This window comes from Plecotus auritus (genome assembly GCF_963455305.1).
Source record: "Plecotus auritus genome assembly, chromosome: 3".
Classification (NCBI taxonomy): domain Eukaryota; kingdom Metazoa; phylum Chordata; class Mammalia; order Chiroptera; family Vespertilionidae; genus Plecotus; species Plecotus auritus.
The window spans coordinates 23,763,926-23,784,780 of NC_137772.1; the positions used below are offsets into that span (position 1 = coordinate 23,763,926).

A 20,855-nucleotide genomic window follows, 5' to 3' on the forward strand; every position below is an offset into this window, starting at 1 on the left:
GCTGAAAATTCAAATAAGAGAAACCCAAAGAAATCCACACCAAGACACATTAAAGAGTAAAAAGTTAAGACAACCAACAGTTGTTTACTTGAGACTTTTCTTGTTTCTTGAGGTAAATATTTATTGCTATGATCTTACTTATATACCAAGTCTTAAAGTAAACAAACAAACAAACACACAAAACCTTAACTCATAGATACAGATACAGAGAACAGATTGGTGATTTCCAGAAGCAGGGGATGGGACTGGACAAAATGGACAAAATGGGTGAAAGGGGTAAAAATGCAAACTTTCAATTAAAAAAATCATAGAGGTGTAATCATATAGCAAAGTAGCTATACTATATAAAAAGAGGTAATATGCAAATTGACCATCACACCCTTGCACAAGATGGCTGCCACAAGATGGCCGGCAGGGGAGGGCAGTTGGGGGTGACCAGGCCTGCAGGGGAGGGCAGTTGGGGGTGACCAGGCCTGCAGGGGAGGGAAGTTGGGGGTGACTAGACCTGCAGGGGTGGGCAGTTGGAGGCAACCAGGCCAGCAGGGGAGGGCAGCTGGGGGCAATCAGGCTGGCAAGAGAGGGAAGTTGGGGGCAATTGGGCCATCAGAGGAGCAGTTAGGCATTGATCAGGCTGGCAGGGGAGTGTTTAGTGGGTGATCAGGCTGGCAGGCAGAAGCGGTTAGGGGCAATCAGGCAGGCAGGCAAGTGGTTGGGAGCCAGCAGTCCCGAATTGTGAGAGGGATGTCTGACTTTCGATTTAAGGCCTAAACTGGCAGTTGGACATTCCCTGAGGGGTCCCAGATTGGAGAGGGTGTAGGCTGGGCTGAGGGACAACCAACCCCCCCCCCCCCCAGTGCATGAATTTCATGCACCGGGCCTCTAGTAGTTAATAATACCTTATTATATATTTGAAAGTTACAGAGAGAAGAAATCTCTAAAGTTATCATCACAATAAAAAAATAAGCACTATGGTGATGAATGTTAACTAGACTTATTGTTGTGATCATTCCGCAATGTATATAAATATTGAATCATTATGTTGTATATCCAAAACTAATATAATGTTATATGTCAATTATATCCTAAAAGCAAAACTCTCCAAAAAACAAATAAGCAAAAGAGATTGTAAATTCAGTGTAGAATCATAGGTCTAGATAAGCCCTTTGACCTAATTTTGTAACTATAGCTAGTTTCCTTTTAAATAGTGGAATAGTTCACCACCAACCACTTCTAAATGTTGAATTTGTTCTTATTACTTGTGCTGACCTGGGCAAAATAAATGCTTTAAAGTAAAATAGAGACATTCATCTAGAAACCACTTTTTAAAGTTATATTTATTTTTAATGTTTGACCTACTTTCTATCATGAAACAGGATTTTCTGCCAAAGATTCCCAGCTGGAACTGGACTAATGGAGACAACATCATCTGTTTTGCTGAATTAAAACTTGGATTTATGGCTCAAGGCTGTTTGGTGCCAGGCTTGTGCACCTTTCTAACATCTTTATTTCTTGAGCAAAGCAGTAAGGTAACATTGTAAACTGATGTTGAATCTTGGCTCTATCCCCATGTTCTTACATATTAGGATCAGAAATTGATGTAAAAAATTGAGGAAAGCAAGAAGGCCCCAATAAATGAGATTGGACTTCTCCTTGAGCTGGGAAGGAATTAAGAGATCTAGACTGAGTTCTTAGATACTGCATTGACCTTGAAAAGAGCAATTTATTTTATTCTTGCCAAAGAATATTTGTCTGCAAATAGAGACCATAACTCTGCTTCTTACCTGCTCCATGATATTATGAATGTAAATATATTCATAAATGTAGAAGCACTTTGAGTTATTGAAAGAAATATAATTAAAGGTTATGTTATTAATGGAGAAGTCATCTATCTATCTATCTATCTATCTATCTATCTATCTATATAAAGAGGTAATATGCAAATTAGGCTGGGATACTGTAACAGGACAACAGGACAGGAGGAGGTTGCTCACAGAGGTGAGGCCCGGAGCAGAGACAGAGACAGAGACAGGGGGGCCTGCCTAAGCTGGTGCAGCAGCTCAGGCAGCCTGGAGTGGACACAGGCAGAGGGGCAGGGGGGACCTGGGGCGGAAGTCAGGCACAGGTCCTGGCCGTCTGCGACACCCATCAGGCCTGACTTCCGCGGCGGCCCGCAGGGTGCCTCCTCGCATGGCGGGAGGCAGGGCGCCTCCTTGCGTGACTTCAATTGCGTGCTGGGCCTCTAGCTTAAATATAAATTAAATACAAAATGATCAACACAATAATTATATTCCTCAAGTGGCAATAATAATACAGATAATAATTAATTTTCTAGAAGCTGCTCTACTTGGGTATTTTTTCCCACCTTGTCTTCTAGCTCACTGATGTGGTCCTCTGCTTCCTCTAGTCTACTCTTCATGCTTTCTATTGAGTTCTTTACAGCAGCAATGTCATTTTTCATTTCTTCTTGGTTCTTCTTCATTTCCTCTTGGTTCTTACTCATATTGTCGAATTTGTCTTCCATTCTTTTCAGCCACCTTATGACCATTTCTCTGAATTCTTTCTCTGACAGGTTGCTTGCCTCTATTTTGTTTACTTCCTTTCCTGGTGATGCCTGTTTTCCTTTCATATGTGGGCTGTTTCTTTGTCTCCCCATGGTCTCTCTTCTCTGGATGTCTGGTTATGTAGTTCTCTCTCTCCTTTCTGTGGTGGAGTGTAGAGCTCCTCTGAATCCGCGTGTTTGTGCCAATTGGGGACTGGTGTTCTGAGGCTCACAGCTATTTGGTGGATGCCGCAGTTGTAGATTTTCAAGCTTCCTATAACATCCACTTTCCTTTTCAAGATGGTGAGGTTTCCGCATCTGAGCCCGTAGCTCTGGGAGGGGACCCAGCAGCAGTGGGGGCTGCCTGGTCAGGGGAACCCCACTCAGCAGCCCCCCACCTTCTCCTAGAGTATAGCTGTCCCTTAACTCGCCAACAAATACTCCCCGTGTGACCCTCAGCTGTTCTTTCTTTCTGCTCTGGGATAAGGCTTGGGACCCGTCTGTCTATTCTGCCGCCATTTTTTCTTCCAGGTTTTCTACAGATAATAATTAAAATCTAATATTCAGGTTACTTTGGGCCATTCTATACAGTAATAATAATAATGACCACACATTGATTGCCTATGTTTCCCCTCTGGTAGTATCCTACTTATGGGTCTGTGATACTAACTAACTTGGTCATATAGTAAGTGAGTAACAGGACTAGAACTGTCTGATCTCTGGTCTTACCACTATGCCCTAAGACTATGGTTTTATTCAGAATCTTCCACATCAGATCCTAGGAAACCTTTGTCTAAGAATAAGCAGCTAAAAGAAGCTATTGGAATGAGTTAATATAGCATAAAGTATGGCCTTCCAAATGTCATTCCCATGAAATGCTCTGGGAAAGGTTCTAATCCTCAGCTGGGCCTGGTATCCTATTGTCCACTTTTCTCTCCATTTAATTACTAGTCCACACTTCCATTTTTTTTTTTACATGTAATTTCCCTCCTGGTCTCTCTTCACACTTTACTTCCTTTGTTCAATAAGTTCAAACAATTTTTATATCTTCTCCAGTTCATTTTCTGGTGCCATTAAGGAAAAAGCAAAATAAGTGAAAGATGCTCTGGCCAGTACAATGCTAACTGGAAAACAAAAAATTCTTCTGTAGTTTCTTCTGTGAATGTGAGGAGACATCGTATACAGATAAATAGAAATAGCCATCAGGCAGCAGGAAATGAGCATGATGTTACCACAGTGACCATGCTTTAGCCTTCAATTAGCGGTCACTGTATATGACCTAGGAAATGGCTTGTCAGGAAATCCTCTCTGTGTTGATTGCTTAGAGAGTGGAAGGTAACTGCAATGTCTATTGTGATGGTTGTTATTTTAATCTCTATGACTGAAGAAAATAAAAAGGAATGTGTTTTCTATCTGAAGACCTCATCTCTTTCACGGAAATATAGTAGAAGGTAGAAATGTAAGCCCAGCCCTATTATGCTTTTCCTTTTCTTTTTTTATCTGAAGTTGTAACTTCCTCACTGAGGATCGTTATATGTCAATATGTGTCATAAGATGGTTTTTGGAATACTGGAATTGAGAGATATTTATGGTCATAATCATTTTTTTGGAAGTAAAATCTGAAACTCACTTTCAGAGATACTCAACTGGGTAGAGTCAGAGCAAGATTTTTTAATTTTGTACGCTGCCTTGGTGCTTTAAATTCTGTAATTAATTATTGACTTAGTTTTAATGGTCAGGACTCCAGTGTCTTAGGTCCCATATTTCTCTCATTATGCACTTAACTTTCTGTCCGTTTTATTTTTTAAATATATTTTATTGATTTTTTACAGAGAAGAAGGGAGAGGGATAGAGAGTTAGAAACATTGATGAGAGAGAAACATTGATCAGCCGCCTCCTGCCCTCCCCCAAATCCCCACTGGGGATGTGCCCACAACCAAGGTACATGCCCCTGACCGGAATCGAACCTGGGACCCTTCAGTCCGAAGGCCGACGCTCTATCCACTGAGCCAAACCAGTTAGGGCTTTCTGTCCCCTTTTATATCTATAAATGTGAGTTATTAATCTCATAACCAGATTTTTCCAAATATCGAGTTAACATTTTAAAACTTCTTAGTACTCAGATGAAAAGGCCTTGAATCAATAATATATGCTTTTGTTCAGCTGTTTATTTGTTTTGCTATATTGAATATATGATGGCAAATTGTAGTTTGAAGAGCATTTCTGGTTGGTTTTAGGCACAAAGCATTTCCTTACAAGCTTAAACTTACATTAGATCTGATCAAACCGATTTACTTGAGCTCCCCAATTCTACTATCCAAATCTAAAATTCATCTTATCTTCCCGTTTCCCTTTCTGACCTAACTAAAAAACTAACTCAGGAATCTTCCCCATTTCTATGGTTATCATGTTTACCATTTTTAAAAAGTGGATCATTTAGATTAGATGTACTAAGTCAATTTCTACAGCAATAGGGACTTAAATATTGGTATGAACTGTACAGTGAGGTGAGCCCTCCTAAACAGAGAAATTCAAGAGTGTGGGAAAAGGCATGGGATTCAGCTGAATCTTGGGAAGGGTAGGAGGAATGCCTAGATTGCTTGAAATGGTGATTTTTTTTTTAAATATATTTTATTGATTTTTTACAGAGAGGAAGGGAGAGGGATAGAGAGTTAGAAACATCGATGAGAGAGAAACATCGATCAGCTGCCTCCTGCACACCCCCTACTGGGGATATGCCCGCAACCAAGGTACATGCCCTTGACCGGAATCGAACCCGGGACCCTTCAGTCCGCAGGCCGATGCTCTATCCACTGAGCCAAACCGGTTTCGGCTGAAATGGTGATCTTTTTTAGCAGGGCAGAAATTTTTGTTTGTGTATTTGTTTTAATTTTTTTTTCCTAAACCATTGGAGAAATATTTCTGAATTGGCCTTTACTCTCCATGGCTACAGTGTTTCAGAGTGCACAGATATTCTAAACTTTTATCTGAGCTTCTGGGCTTTAACGAGCCTGTCCTGCCATGTCAGAATAGTGTGGTAGTGATTCCCAGAGCAGCAGGAGGGAGAATATGAGGAGGATGCAAAGAGAGCATAACAAAATGTTGAGGGATCCTATACAAACACCAAGGTGAGTTTTTCAGAAGCTCCCTGTGCCCTCTGGTTGCATTTAGCTTTTTTGAGAGATATCTTTTCTCCCTTAATATCTTCCATTTCTCTAGAAACCTACTGCTATCCTTGATTTTTCCATTTGCATTTTCATTAATAAGGATGGCCGTCTGAGTTCATTTGAACCCATGAAGGGTTCTGAAACTGGGCAGAAAGCCATGTATATTTTTCCTTTGTGGCATGTGGTTACAGGCATACCTCAAAGATATTGTGGTTTTGCTTCTAGGCCATTGCCATAAAGTGAGTATCTCAATAAAGTGGCTCATAATATTTTTGCTGGTTGAGGGCCTTACCTTCAATTTGAAAAAAACACAACATATGTAAAGTGCAATAAAGTGAAACACAATAAAATGAGGTGTGCCTATAGCTAGTCAGGAGAAAATATATGTGTTTTAAAAAAACAATCTTGAACAGCCTTATCTAGGGAGAGACAACTTAGATTATATATTATCCTTCCCATGTTATTACTGGCTCAAAAATCAACCTACATTGCTGAAATTTTTGGGAGAAGAATTATAATTTCCAGGAAGGAGTATTGGGTGCCATCTGGGAAGAAAACAAGTCATGATGCTACCACTTCATTCTGAACTCTTTAGTGAAAAAAGTTGAGGTGCATGTTAGAGTTTTAGTTCTTCCTTTGACATTTCTCCAGTTAAGCACTAGGACAAATCTCCTTCCTATCACCTAAGTGCAGTGGGTGCTAGTTTACTGCTTAGCAAAATATACAACTTGAATTATAGCATCCCATCTTCCATGTCAAGTGCTTCATGTGGCATGATTGTATATTACAGGTTTGTCCTAAACAGCCCTGGCAAAAAATCTTTTTAAGTAGCTTGAAGAACAAAATCCTGACTCAACGTCTTTCTGATGACTTAGCTGGAATGACTTTTCCTGAAGTTTCCCTGTAAGTTAAAAGAAACACTTTCCTCATTTTTTTTCACACAATAACATTCTTTCAACAATGTTCATTGATGGCATTTCTGTAGGCCAGGCTCCATGACAAGCACTTGAAAATATAAGAATATGAGATCAGAATAAGTCTGAATCGCTGCCACTTAGAAGGTGTGGGACAATTGTATCTCTGTCTCAGTTGGCATGCTGGCTATGAGCTACTTCAGGATGGATCCACTTGCAAGTGGGAATTCCATATTTGGGAGGCCCTTCCTCTGCTGAAGTGCTAGTGTCCCCTCAGGGATAGAGCACAAAGTGTTAGTCATAGTACTGTGAAGTAGTGGCCTCCTGTCCTCCCTCTCCTCATGATGCTTTGTCTTCCTTCGCAGGCTCTGCTTTGTGAAGCTGCACCTCATGCTGATAGCCATCGAACACAAATCCTCGCCTTCAGGGTACCGGTAGCAATGAGGCTTCAAATCTCTTCAGTTTGTTTTTTTAGTAGAATCTTTACGATGAAGACTTTTCCAAATATACAACCATAACTAAACTTTGTTATATTTGTTGAGAGCAGCCCAGGCGAATTTAGTATATTTCCAGTGATTGTGGTTAGCATGGTTACCCTAGCAAGCATGTCAAACTCAAAGGTTAACACGGGGCAAATAAATGAGACATGCGTCCCATGGGCCACAAGTTTGACGTGCTTGCCCTAAAGGGTGGACAGGTGCTTTGCCTTTGCTGCTAAGACCCTGCCCCAGTTCTCTTCAGGAGGGGTCACCCTCTCACATCTGTTCCTGTTCATATATTACCAGATCTTGCAAATCTTGACCATGAAGCCATACCATAACAATAGAATTATTCATGATAAAAATACTCTCACAAACTCTGGTCTTAAAAACAATTCTGTAAAATATGGCAAAATGTGAATTTGGCCTAATAGAAAAAGTCTGCTGTTAATAGGGGAGCTGAAGGAAAGAGATAATGTTACCAGCATTACCTGAGAACCCTTATTGGATAATGTTAGAAGTAAAATAAGTTATCATATCAGAAAAAAATAAAATTTAGGACAAATAGAAAGAGAATCAGCTACAATGACATAGCGAGAAAAGATGATGAAAATAAAAATGGGGGCTTAAATAGATGGGGGACAAGAAAGACATTGGCTGATGTATGGTTTTATGTGCAAAACCATCGTAAATTAGAATCAACACACTAGATTCTAGTCCTGATTATTATTCGCTAGCCCAGTGGCCTTGGCAGAGTGTTCACCATCTGTAAAATGAGGAACTCATGTTAACACCTAAGACCCCTTCCAAGTCTAAAACCAACATTACCAGGAACCATGCAATTACAGGGAAACAGACAAAATTCAGTAATTCTGAGTGGTAGCCCATGGGCTACACAGGAATGATTTTATGTGAAAGGTTGGAAAGAACAACAGTTCTGTGCAAGTAGAGAGCATGCAGAAGGAGTCTGGGCAAAAGAAATCAGTGTGTACAGTACAAAGCAAGTCATTAAGCAGATTTAACAAGTAGTATTATCTGGCTGGCTACATTCTATTTAGTAATCCTGCCGTGCTCAAGAAAAATCGCAAGATCTAAATCTAAACCAGGCAGCTTGGGTTTCAGACTGGCCCCCAATTTGATCAAGTTTAAACATCTTTTTGGCCTTCAAAAACCTGGGCTACATATCAGAATTATTTACAAAGTTTTAAAGACTATAGATTCTAAAACCCAGCTTCTGAACTTTACAGAATCAAAATCTCTAAGGGCGGGTCCTGGGAATTTTGTAAGGCTCCGTGACATAGTCAGTTTATTCATTGGCATTTGGATACTGCTAGACCAAATGCTTTTTTTTTTTTTTTTTTTTTTACTATATGTTATTGATTTTTTACAGAGAGGAAGGGAGAGGGATAGAGAGATAGAAACATCAGTGAGAGAGAAACATCAATCAGCTGCTTCCTGCACGCCTTCTACTGGGGATGTGCCTACAACCAAGGTACATGCCCTTGACTGGAATCGAACCCGGGACCCTTCAGTCTGCAGGCTGACCTTCTATCCACTGAGCCAAACCAGTCAGGACTAGACCAAATGCTTTTAAGATCCTTTTCAATCCTGACATCCTAGATTTCTAATAAATATTATTAGAATGACTATTAGGACATCACAGACCAGAAACATGAATATCTATTAAGCAACTCATTTCTACATATATTTGAGGGTTCCTGGTGCTATTTCCTATCTAGTATACACCTACCCACAATGAAAGAGGAACCTGCTCTAATATAGTCTTAACTTTGATATCTCACCAAAAAGTGAATCAAAGTTCTGATTTGGCAAAGATATTGATAATAGCAATCTCCTAAATGATTGCTAGTTCATGACCAATGATGTTGTAGGCACTTTGCTTACATTAGCTCTTGAATTCTCACAACAATGCTGTGAGGTGTGCACAATTATTAGTTCCATCTTACAGAGGAGGGAGCCAAGGGCCAGAAAGGGTAACTAATTTCCCCAAGCTCACATTGCTCCCCAGTGGCCGAGCCATAATCTGAACCCAATCTGGCTCTGGGGGCTGTGCTTCTGATCACCAAGCTGCACTGCATCCACCATAGTCATAAATAAGTGGAAGAAAAATGGGCGTCTCAAAGGCTGGGCTTTAAAAGAGTACTGTATATTGAAACACTGGTGGAAAATCTCTTTTTTCACCTTTTATTTTCTCTTCTAATTGATACACTTGAATATACTCTACATCTTGCAAAACCCCTGGATAATCATAAAGATTTGTCTTAGAGAATAATTTGTCACCTGCTAAGAGATAAAGTTGGACCTGACCCAGTTAGATAATATTCTGAGATTGTTCCAGTAGCAAACATTCTCCAATAAAACAACTGGCCATGATTTATGAGGAGAAGAATTAAGCAATAATGCCAGGTCAGAAAATCCTTCAAAAATTCACCTCTTCTTTCAAATATTAATCATGACAGTATGTTCATAACTAAATATTTAATAAGAATTCAGAAGACATCCCTTTAAAACCTTAGCCAGTTTTGTTTAGTGGATAGAGCATCGGCCTATGGATTAAAGGGTCCCAGCTTCAATTCCCATCAAGGTCAGGTACCTTGGTTGCAGCCTCGATCCCTGGCCCTAGTTGGGGCATGTGCAGGAGGCAACCAATTGATGTGTCTTTCTCACACTGATGTTTCTCTGTGTGTGTCTCTTCCCCTCCCTTGCACTCTCTCTAAACAAAAACAAACAAACAAAAAAGGAAATATGAAGAAGCAACTAAGTATACTTGAGAGCTACTGAACAGTAGCCAGTGATATTTGGGGTGAGGGGCACAGATCCATGTTCTTTCTCTTTGAAAGTTAAAGCAAATCATTCCACTCAATAACATCAGTTGGTAAATACTCAGAAACTGTCAGCCAGTGTCTCAGGTAATAATCTACCTGAACATAGCTCCTCAGCATCTTCCTACTCTTGGTATTGGGCTGAAGAGCTTTTGTTGTATAAGCCCTTTTATTTTTTTGTGAGGCTCTAATACTTGCAAGTTTCTCAGGGGTACCCTAACAGCAGAATAAGCTTTTCCAGAATTAAGACTTAACCTCTTTCCACTGTGAATATAAAAAAGTGTGTTTTAAAGGAGGAAAGGAATACTGTCATCATGCACAAATGAAGTGCGGGGAGGTATAGGTTTATAAGGCCTCTTCATACTGGTGGTCTGAAAATAAAACACCACAGGAAATCTGACAAACATAGGGAGAAACGTGAGGAACTCAAACAGTCATAATAGAGTATTGCATCAAGGAGTATCATGGGTGAAATTTATAAGGCAGCATTTTTAAACACACAAACCATAAGAAAATGGAAAATCAAAATATGCAAGTAATGTAGAAATAGAAACAATTCATGTGGTTCCTACTCTCAAAAATCTTGCAATCGGGAGACCAAAATGAAGTTGAAAGAAATATACAGGTTTTCCCTATCTGGTTTGGCTCAGTGGATAGGGTGTTGGCCTGTGGACTGGAGAAATACACAAGTTCAGAAAATGGATAGGCAAATAAAAGGAACTTTTGAACCCAATTGATTAATAGACATAATTTAATTGTAAAGATCAAATAGCCTAAGAATGATCACTACTAGTAAGTCTAGCAACTGTGTGGCCTTGGCCTAGATGTCAGTGGATAGCCTACATCATCAAGGCTTCATACATCTGAGTTTGTTTGACCGTCTCAGATTCAGGACATAGTCCAAGGAAGAACTTATCCTTTGCTCAGTTGTGTACACCACTCAGCAGTTGTGTCGTGACCTCCCTTCCCTCAGCATATTTAGCAGTAATCAGAGTATTAAATATACCAAATTTACATTTTCTACCATGTTTAGCAGTAAAAAGGGATTGAGTCCTAGTAACTCTGCAACTTAGAGAATCCATTGGTAATGACAGAATGAAACACCAAATATTGGCGGGAAAAAAAATGCCTTATTTTTATTTCTTGTCTCTAGTGGTCTGATACTAAATCCACCTGCACAGGTCAAGTTGCAAAGGAACACATTAGGGTTCTTTATTGCTGAATCTGCAAAGGATGTCAAAAGGTAATTTTTTTATTACTTTATGGGGAGAACATCCTAACGCACATACAAGTTAATGGCAGGCAGACTGAGTCAGCACCATGCTTCCTTAGTGTTAAGTCTCACATAAGTCATTCTTAATTTGCTTTCATTGTCCAGAGCCTTCTTTTACTGTGCCACCTGTCACAGTGATGTGCATTCTCCTGAGCTAATTGGAAAATGTAGCTGCAAAAGCAAGAACCATCGACACTTCTCAGGTAACTGCATTTTACCCCTGGCTGTCCTCAGCACAGCTTCTGGGGGTGTGGCCAAGGAAAGAGGATAGGTCCCATCCCTTAAAGGACAATGCCCCTTTGAACTTGGCCAAGAAGCAGCAGACATTTCCCTACTGGGCATACAAGATCTGAGAACCAGTCCTTTAGGGCTGAAAGCAGCCTTACTAGTTATCAGTCCACCTCGCACACAGGCCAGGCAAATGAGTCCTACCAGAAGTTCCCTGAGGGGCAGGTCCACGGGGTTTCTCAGGCTGCCATTCTAGATGCCAAATTAAAGGCTTGGTCTCAGCCCTGCCTCCATGTTCTCTGACTCTTTCAATTTCCCCTGGAGATGCTAAGACAGTTTGAGTCTGAAGAATATAATTTCCTGAAATACTTCAGTCTGAAGAATATTGTTCATTAAGTGGCCTTTAACACCCTATTTTGGATTCAAAAAGTAAACATTGATTCTTTTTTTTAAATATGTTTTTATTGATTTCAGAGAGGAAGGGAGAAGAAGAGAGAGATAGAAACATCAATGATGAGAGAGCCTCATTGATCAGCTGCCTCCTGCATGCCCCACACTGGAAATCGAGCCTACAACATGGGCATGTGCCCTTGACCAGAATCAAACCTGGGACCTTTCAGTCTGCAGGCCAACGCTCTATACACTGAGCCAAGCTGGCTAGAGCCATAGATTCTTTTTTATTCTATAACAATACAGATTTTTTTAGGCAATACATGAGGCTTGACTAAATAGGAGAAATGTCTCACTAAAGAAGGTGTGAATAAGAAGGATAAAAGTGTGTCAAAAGTATCCTCTCAATGTACATATCCTATATAATAAAGAGGTAATATGCAAATTGACCCTTACACCATCACAATATGGCTGCACCCACAGTGGAGGCGGAGTTCCCGTAACACAAGATGGCTGCGCCCACAGTGGAGGCAGGGTTCCCATAATGAGCCATAAGGAGCAATCAGCAGGGACCTGAGGCTGCGTGGTGCCGGGCCGGGGCAGGGGACCTGAGGCTGTGCCCACCCCACCTGGCAGGACTTGACAGCGGACCTTAGGCCATGACCCCGCCCAGGGGGGGGGGGGGCTTGACAGGGGACCTCAAGGCATGCCCCCTGCCCCAGCCCAGGCCAGGGGACCTCAGGCCATGCTCCCCTGCCCAGCAGGGCTTGATGGGGGACTTCAGGCCATGCCTCCTGCCCCAGCACCAGGCCAGGGGAACTGAGGCTGCGCCCCCCCCCCCCCAGCGGGACTTGATGGAGGCCCTGAGGCTGCACCTCCCACCCGCAGGAGACTTGAAGCTGCACCCCACTCCTGGCGCTGGGCCAGGGGACCTGAGGCTGCGCCCCTCGCTTGGCACTAGGATGGGGGACCTGAGGGTGCGCCCCCCACCCAGCGGGGCTTGATGGGGCTGGGGCCTGCCAGGTCTGGATCTCACCCAATGGGGGTGGGGCCAGCTGGGTCTGGGTCTCACGCAATTTTGAGGTCTTGCGCAATTTAGTGGGTGGGGGCTTGACTCTGGGTTCTATGGCGTGCTCCAGATTCTGACAGGAGGAAATTTTCATATACATTTTACTAATTTTTTTTCATCTCTGACACTTCTATTATAGAGAAAGGGCAAATAGCAATATTAAAATATTTCCTCTAATTAATTCCCTTTTAATGTGCACAAATTTTTTGCACCGGGCCACTAGTCTTTATATTATATGAAAATGTAGCATGGTTTTGTGCAGTAGACATATCCCTATAAACATGGTGTAAAAATAAAACTTTTGCAAATATATTATCCACACTCATATACTTGCACTATTATCAATCATTTTGCAAAACAAAAATGTTTTATAAAAATGCATAAGCACCCCTTTATTTAACTGACTTTTAAGTGTTGTTTTACTATAAATATTTAAAAGCAGGAAGTTTCTCTAGTATAAATATGGAAATAATTTTGTTTAAAGAGAAAGGCCCTGCATTCATTTTGCATATATGCCAATTTTTACCCAGGTCTGTGACATGCATTTTATAGTATCAAAAGAATAAATTAGTAAGACTTTCAATTTACAATCTAATGTTTAAGCTCAGGACTTTTTTTATTCTTTTCATAATATAATCATTTCTTCTTTCTGCTCCATACTAATCCTCAGTCACAACTCCTTCCAAGCCTATCCCACTGATTCATGACTCAATCTGGTATTAAGATTTGCTGTTCTTAACTTCAGTTTGCCAGATGATGGCAGCAGAGTACCATGGGAATGCTCGCTGGTCTGGTGGTTGGAGCATGAATTTGAATCTGAAGAGTTAGTTTTAGCCCAAATGTTCCAAAGAGTACATCAGTTTAGAAGCTGACTGCTTGGCCTTATAGACTTAAAAGTCATGATAATATCTGGAAGTTCTCCCAGAGAATTAACTTTTATAAGATGATGCCAAAATAAATACTTTACTGACTTTGGATTAGTACAAATTCTAGGTTGAGTATTTCACATTTCAGAGCCAGATAAAGGGTATCTATCCCCAGTCTATTCCCTTCAATTAAGGGAATAGACACTTTATTGAGTTAATTAAGTTTGCTTGGTCCCACCAGTTTCTTCTTCCTATTATACCGAATGAGAAGCAGAAGACTTGAATTCTGGCCATTCACTCCTTAGTGGTGGTTTAGGACAAACATGTTACCTTTTGGGGTCTTGGTGTCATCATTTCCAAACTGGGAACTTCTCATCACCTTTATGGCCCTTTTCCATTCTGATATTCCAGCAATTTTCAACCTGTGTGCTTCAAGGACTTTAAAAACATGCATTACTCAACTATTTAGTCAGGGGCATTGACCTCTTTCCCCTTAGATTGTCAACTAAAAACGTGACAACAATCAACACAACAATAGCTTTCCAGTGTGAATGCTTCAAAATTGGACCTATTTTTATTTCATCAGATGATGGAAAAATATAATATATTTTTTGGTGAATTTTGGTAATTAGTTTGTGTGTGCCATGAGATTGAAAAAAAAAAGTTGAAAATCGCTGTGATATTCTATGATTCATAATTACTCTATCATTTATTACTTTCCTTTTCTAAACTAGAACCACACCAGAGGTTCTCACTTAAGTGCCCAATCTAAAGTTTTAGAGGCAACAGACTGCCATGGTTAGAAGATGAATTCAGCATTGGTCACTTACTTTTTAGCTGTATGACTTAGGGCAAATTATTTAAGGTCTCCCTATGCTTCTTGTTTATGTAAAATGTTGATAATAATATTACACACCTCAGAGGGTTGAATGAGAATATTCGTATATAAAGGTATACAAATTGAGTATATTCATATACAAAGCATTAAGACCACTCTCTGGCAAATGGTAAACACTACACATAAGTTAATTACCATATTACCTAAGGGAACATAAAATGAATCATTGTTTTTTTCTAATCAATGAAAAACGGATGAAATAAAAATTGCCAGAAAAGTTCTAGTAAATTATACTTATTTTAACCCATTCCTTGATTTTTGGGGAGGGGGTGATGGTGGCCGGGCAGAGCATGAAGACCAATAGAGCTAGGCTTTAGAGCAGGAGGAGTAATTGTCTTTTTGCTTTTCTTTGTAAATTAGATAAGTCATTGGGCAGGAACTTTCCTAGTTCCAACTATAGAGTTCACTGCCTGCTATTTCACCATTGAAATTTCTAATGCCTGTGGTTTTAGAGAAGTGGTCCCCAACCAGGGCAAGGATGATCACATAAAAAATCATCCTATGTGATGGAATGGAGGGAGGGGACAATGTGAAAATGGACATCAGGAAAGTTGTGGCCAAATACCCCTGATCCCCACCTCCTGAGAACTGCTTTAGAATGCTAATTTTTGTGATGGAGTCACACCTAAAAGAGAGGGGAATTATGAAAATTGAATTGAAAAGAGGGTATGAAAAGACTTAGAAATGGTTTGAATAGGTGATCCTAACAATATCCTTACATTTGCAAGACTAAGACATTGGCTTGATCTGTTATCCTGCTGACTCTGCAGCCCTTAAGAGCAGTGGTTCTTATCCAGAATACATAATATCACTTTTTAGGTGTGTCACAATGATTGGTAAATATAAAAGTTTGTAAATAATTGCAACAAATTAGCTATTTAGTAAATTGGAAAAGATTTGGAATTATCCAAATAATACAGTAATTATTTCACTCATTTGAACACCTGATAAGACTTTTTGAGGGAGATAGAAAGGAGTAGAATTATTGCTATCTACATGGAAATCATGCATGAGGCATGTCTTAACATGTGGTCTTATCATGTATGGCAGGAAAGGAAAATGTTTGCACATAACTTTCAAGGATATCGCTCCTTGAGGAAAACAGAGATAATTACACCATTGGCCACATATAGGACTTTCATTTTTTCCAGTCATTCGCAGGTCTTAGCTGCCATATATTTTTTTAAAGTCTAATGTTTTATTCAGAAACATTTTTTAGAATATCCATAGGGAAGTCATAGTAAGCCATGGCAAGACATTATCAGTTTAGCTAGGCAATATCCATTCTATTTTTTTCTTGCCTAAAACATGAAAAAATAATTATTTGCACACTGTAAACTATAGATAGATAATATATAAATAAATAAGCCCAGCCCTAACCGGTTTGGCTCAGTGGATAGAGCGTCAGCCTGCAGACTTGAAGTGTCCCAGGTTCAATTCCGGTTGGGGGCATGTACCTTGGTTGCGGGCACATCCCAGGAGGGGGTGTGCAGGGGGCAGCTGATCGATGTTTCTCTCTCATCGATGTTTCTAACTATCTCTCTCCCTTCCTCTCTGTAAAAAATCAATAAAATATATTTAAAAAAATAAAAAATAAATAAATAAGCCCAGCCGGTGTGGCTCAGTGGTTGAGTATTAACCTATGAACCAGGAGGTCACGGTTCAATTCCTGGTCAGGGCACATGCTTGGGTTACAGGCTTAATTGCCAGTGTGGTTCATGCAGGAGGTAGCCAATTGATGATGCTCTCTTATCTTTGATGTTTTTTTCTCTCTCTCCCTCTCCCTTCCTCTCTGAAATCAATAAAAACATATATTTTAAAAAATATATATGTAAATAAATAAAATGATTAAACTGCTTTAGAATGACTTGAGAGAGGTGACTTTGTCTTCTTATTTTTATTTTATTCTTTGCTTTTTTCTCAAGCATTTGAAGCACCATAGAAGATGGGGGCAAGGGCAACAGTAGAGTGTTGCTCATTCTTAACTGCCCTATCTGCACCCTGGTGGAGAGAACACTTTTAGACTTTTTTGAAGGTCATTTGGATCATAGAATTCAGAGTTGGAAGGAAGCATTTCACCTTTTACCTCCAGTCCGCCTACACACAGCCAGAGACTTCTCCAGTCCTCATGCAGGCTGTTCTTTCCGATCCCCACAGACATGCACGTGCTTCGATAATTATGAAAGCTTCCAACATTATACAGATCATGATGTGTTTTCAGAAGATATTTTATTAAGCATGGCACAGGGAAAGATTCAAAGCTTTTGCAAAAATTTCACACCCTTTTTTTAGGATCTGGCAAATGTTGTTGGCTGGAGAGAGAGGCTTTGAGAGGGCAGAGACTTCCCGAAAGTCCCATTGTTCCTAGGCCAGTTTGAGCATGTTGCTTTTTACATTCCACAGCTCAGCTTCTATCCCGAGTACTAAGCTGCTGGCCTTTAAAGACTGACAGTTGGTAACACACTAGTTCTCACTCAGACTTTTCTTCAGATGTTCCCTCCCCGGGCCATTCCCCGAGGGCAAAAGGTAACCACGAAATAAGGAAACATCAGTCAACCTGAAAGCCTCCATCAAGCCTCCATATGTAAGTGGAGGCTTCTGAAGATTATAGGTAGGGAGCAATCTTATGCCAAGCCTGGCTCCCAGCACACCTGTGTGATGCAATTACTGATTATTTAAGTGACAAGTCACCTAAACAAAGGATGTCTCTCTTCTTCCAGAAGTGTGTTTTGACTCAATTGATATTTTCCATAGATTACAATAGTTCAGAAAGAATCACCACAAAAGAAGAGGGATACCAAGATTTTCTTGTGGCTTTTTCTGTCTGCAGTTATCCAAAACCTGGTGCTATGTGGGTTTAAAGCCTTGTTCCACATGAACTCCCCATTCTGAGTAGTATTGGTTCCAAGATGATTCTTAAATTGACACAAGAAGAAAAGGCCAGCTCTCTTTCCTCTACTCATGTGGGTGGGGAAGAGGAGTAGCAATGATGACTCTCGGATAACTTCTTCTCAGACAATCTTCCCATCTCTGACAGGTTCAGGGAAGCAGATAATGCAGGGTCCTTAAGAGTGAAAGAGAAGCATTTAACTTCCAAAGCACTCCTTAAAGTGTTATTTTTTTATCATAATACCGAGTGCAAAGAGACCAATAAAGGTTTCCTATCCTAGTGTGTTGAAAGGATTCCTAGGTCGAATGTGGGTTCTGAAATAAGAATGGCGTGATTGCGTATCAACGTGCATGCGAAGTAATGACTCATGTGTCAGCTTTTCCCACCTCGGTGCAGCTTCATGTTGCTCATTTTATTATTAAATTGCCAATATTCTTGCATGTATCCTCACGATCACCCTCTGAAACCCTAGAATTATCCCCATCTTCAGATAAAAAAGTACTTGCTTTTGTATTATTTTCAGACTAGAGGCCCGGTGCACGAAATTCGTGCACGGGGGTGTGTGTCTCTCAGTCCAGCCTGCACCCTCTCCAATCTGGGAACCCTCGAGGGATGTCCAACTGCCCATTTAAGCCTGATCCTGGCAGTCGGACATTCCTCTCACAATCCAGGAATGCTCGCTCCCAACGGCTCGCCTGCCTGCCTTCCTGATTGCCCCTAACCGCTTCTGCCTGCCAGCCTGATCACCCCCTAACCACTCCCCTGCCAGCCTGATTGATGCCTAAGTGCTCCCCTGCCAGCCTGTTTTCCCCTAACTGCCCTCCCCTGCAGGCCTTGTTCCCCCCCCCCCCAACTGCCCTCCCCTGCAGGCCTGGTTACCCCTAACTGCCCTGCCCTGCAGGCCTGGTCCCCCCACAACTGCTCTCCCCTGCATGCCTGGGTTCCTCCCAACTGCCTTTTCCTGCATGCTTGGTTGCTCCCAACTTCCCTCCTCTGCTGGCTTGGTCACCCCTAACTGCCCTCCCCTGCAGGCTTGATTGCCCCCAACTGCCCTCCCTTGCAGGCCTGGTCCCTCCCAACTGCCCTCCCCGGCTGGCCATCTTGTGGTGGCCATCTGGTGTCCACATGGGGGCAGGATCTTTGACCACATGGGGGAAGCCATCTTGTGTGTTGGAGTGATGGTCAATCTGCATATTACTCTTGGTGCACGGGTGGGGGCCAGCTGGTTTGTCCTGAAGGGTGTCCCGGATCAGGGTGGGGGTTTCCTTGGGGCGTGGGGCAGCCTGGGCGAGGGGCCTGTGGTGGTTTGCAGGCTGGTAACGCCCCCAGGTGACCCAAGTAGAGACCCTGGTATCTGGGGTTTATTTATCTTCTACAATTGAAACTTTGTAGCCTGGAGCGGAGCCCAGCCTCCTGCTTGCTCCGTGGTGGCAGTCATTTCTCTTGGGATTTATGTATCTTTTATAATTGAAACTTTGTAGCCTTAAGCAGAGGCCTGGGCCGGCCAGGGTGTGCGGAAAGCTTGGCTTCCTCCATCGCCCGGGGCAACCCTAGCCTCCTGCTCTTTCCAGCTCTGTGGCTGCCGCAGTTTCTGTTTGGGTTTATGTATCTTCTATCATTGAAACTTTGTAGCCTTGAGTGGAGGCCTAGGCCAGCAAGGGCAGGTGGAAAGCTTGGCTTCCTCCATTGCCAGGGAAACCCAAGCCTCCCTCTTGCTCTCTGTGGTCGTAGCCATCTTGGTTGGGTTTATTTGCATATTCACTCCTGATTGGCTGGTGGGCGTGGCTTGTGGGTGTAGCAGAGTGATGGTTAATTTGCATATTACTCTTTTATTAGATAGGATTTTGAACTTTATAAATATTCTAAGAATTAATAATAAAGAAGCCATGAAGGAAACTAAACTAAAAGGTGGCAAAGTCCTAGTAGAATGAATTGCAATCTGAGCACCATCTGCAGAATGGAGAAGGGGATTGTATCATGTGTTTTTTTTCTTAGAGTCCTATAGTGGCTCTACACCTCATCTGTAGCAAGAAGGCTCCCTGGATGCAATATTTTTGGGTGAGATGGGAGGAGTGATGGATTAGAGAAATACAGCAGCAACTCAATAGGTACTTATTTTAAACATACAATATGGTATTGAATCCTCACAATCATTTTCCACCCACTCTCAATTCTACAAAAGGAAATTACAGAGTCTTCTATAATTGACCCTCTTAGAACTAGTGTGTAGCTAAGGACCCCAGCTACTCCCTGGTTAAGGGCTTAGAAATATCTCAGCCATTAGTAAGTTCCAAAATCTCTTATGAACAGATATTATTCCAACTCACTAAGATTGCTATGCTATTGCAGGGGCAAAAGTAATGCCAAAGACCACCAGCAGGAAGGAATCCCATGAGACAACAATGCGTACTTTTGTTTCAATGGAAGAATCAAGTACAAGCAGCAACTTGAGCTATGCCAATGGGTAAGAGCCTCTAAGAACTCTGGTCCCCTATGGCTTCCTGAGAATCCCGGGCAATAAAAATTCGACTGAAACCAGAATATTTGCTTTATCAGCTTCTATACTGACCAATGGAATTGTTTCTCACCAACATGAATTCATCCCTACTTCTCCCAATATCACTAAACTAGTAAATATACCTCCCCCAATAGTCCTGAGATAACTTCTATGATAACCAAAGGTTATGTATGCAGTTTCTTTCAGATTACCTTTCAAGCACTCTAGAAGTGTGGGTTGGGGATGGCATTTCAACTATTTCCAAATGTTCTTTTGTAGTATTAATATATCCCCCCTTTCCAACAAATTGATGATGAAATTGTCTTTGTTTCAGAATCTGCAAAATAGGGTCAGTAAATCCTGCCCCCCCTTTTCCTATAGCTCTTTAATACATTAAAACCTTGATTAACTAGAATGCAGGTTTGGAGGGGGAGGGTTATATGTCTAGAGATTTTAAATAGAGGGTTGATCTAAAAATTCTATTACTATAAACTTTATTATGAATAACTGTCATATGTTGGCAACATTATAGTTTAGTAGCTATCTGATACCAAGAAAATAATTAATGCTTGAAAAATGTGATTGTGTACCATTAAATACTGTATTATATGCAGAGCATAGTCATTATGCTCTGGCATTATATAAGGTAAGTTCAAAGCTGGCTCTAAGCTCTATGATCTTGGACAAGTTGCTTAACATCTAGGTGCTTCAGTTTTGATAAATGAGTATAATAGTAATTAATTCTCTATAGGATGTTTTGTAATGAGATTAGGTATTTAAAGCACTTTTCTTCACTCCTGGC

At 41.1% G+C, this 20,855-nt stretch overlaps 1 protein-coding gene across 1 annotated transcript in view; it reads left to right on the forward strand.

The window, feature by feature from the left end:
* Positions 1-20,855, forward strand: part of KCNU1 (potassium calcium-activated channel subfamily U member 1) — a gene marked incomplete at both ends in the record, with an annotated part of 120,536 nt that overhangs the window by 34,308 nt on the left and 65,373 nt on the right. Inside the window, 6 exon segments of the mRNA XM_080659015.1 lie at positions 1,374-1,526; positions 6,497-6,609; positions 6,986-7,054; positions 11,096-11,185; positions 11,321-11,418; positions 19,906-20,020. Of these exon segments, the coding sequence (XP_080515141.1) occupies positions 1,374-1,526; positions 6,497-6,609; positions 6,986-7,054; positions 11,096-11,185; positions 11,321-11,418; positions 19,906-20,020 (638 nt within the window).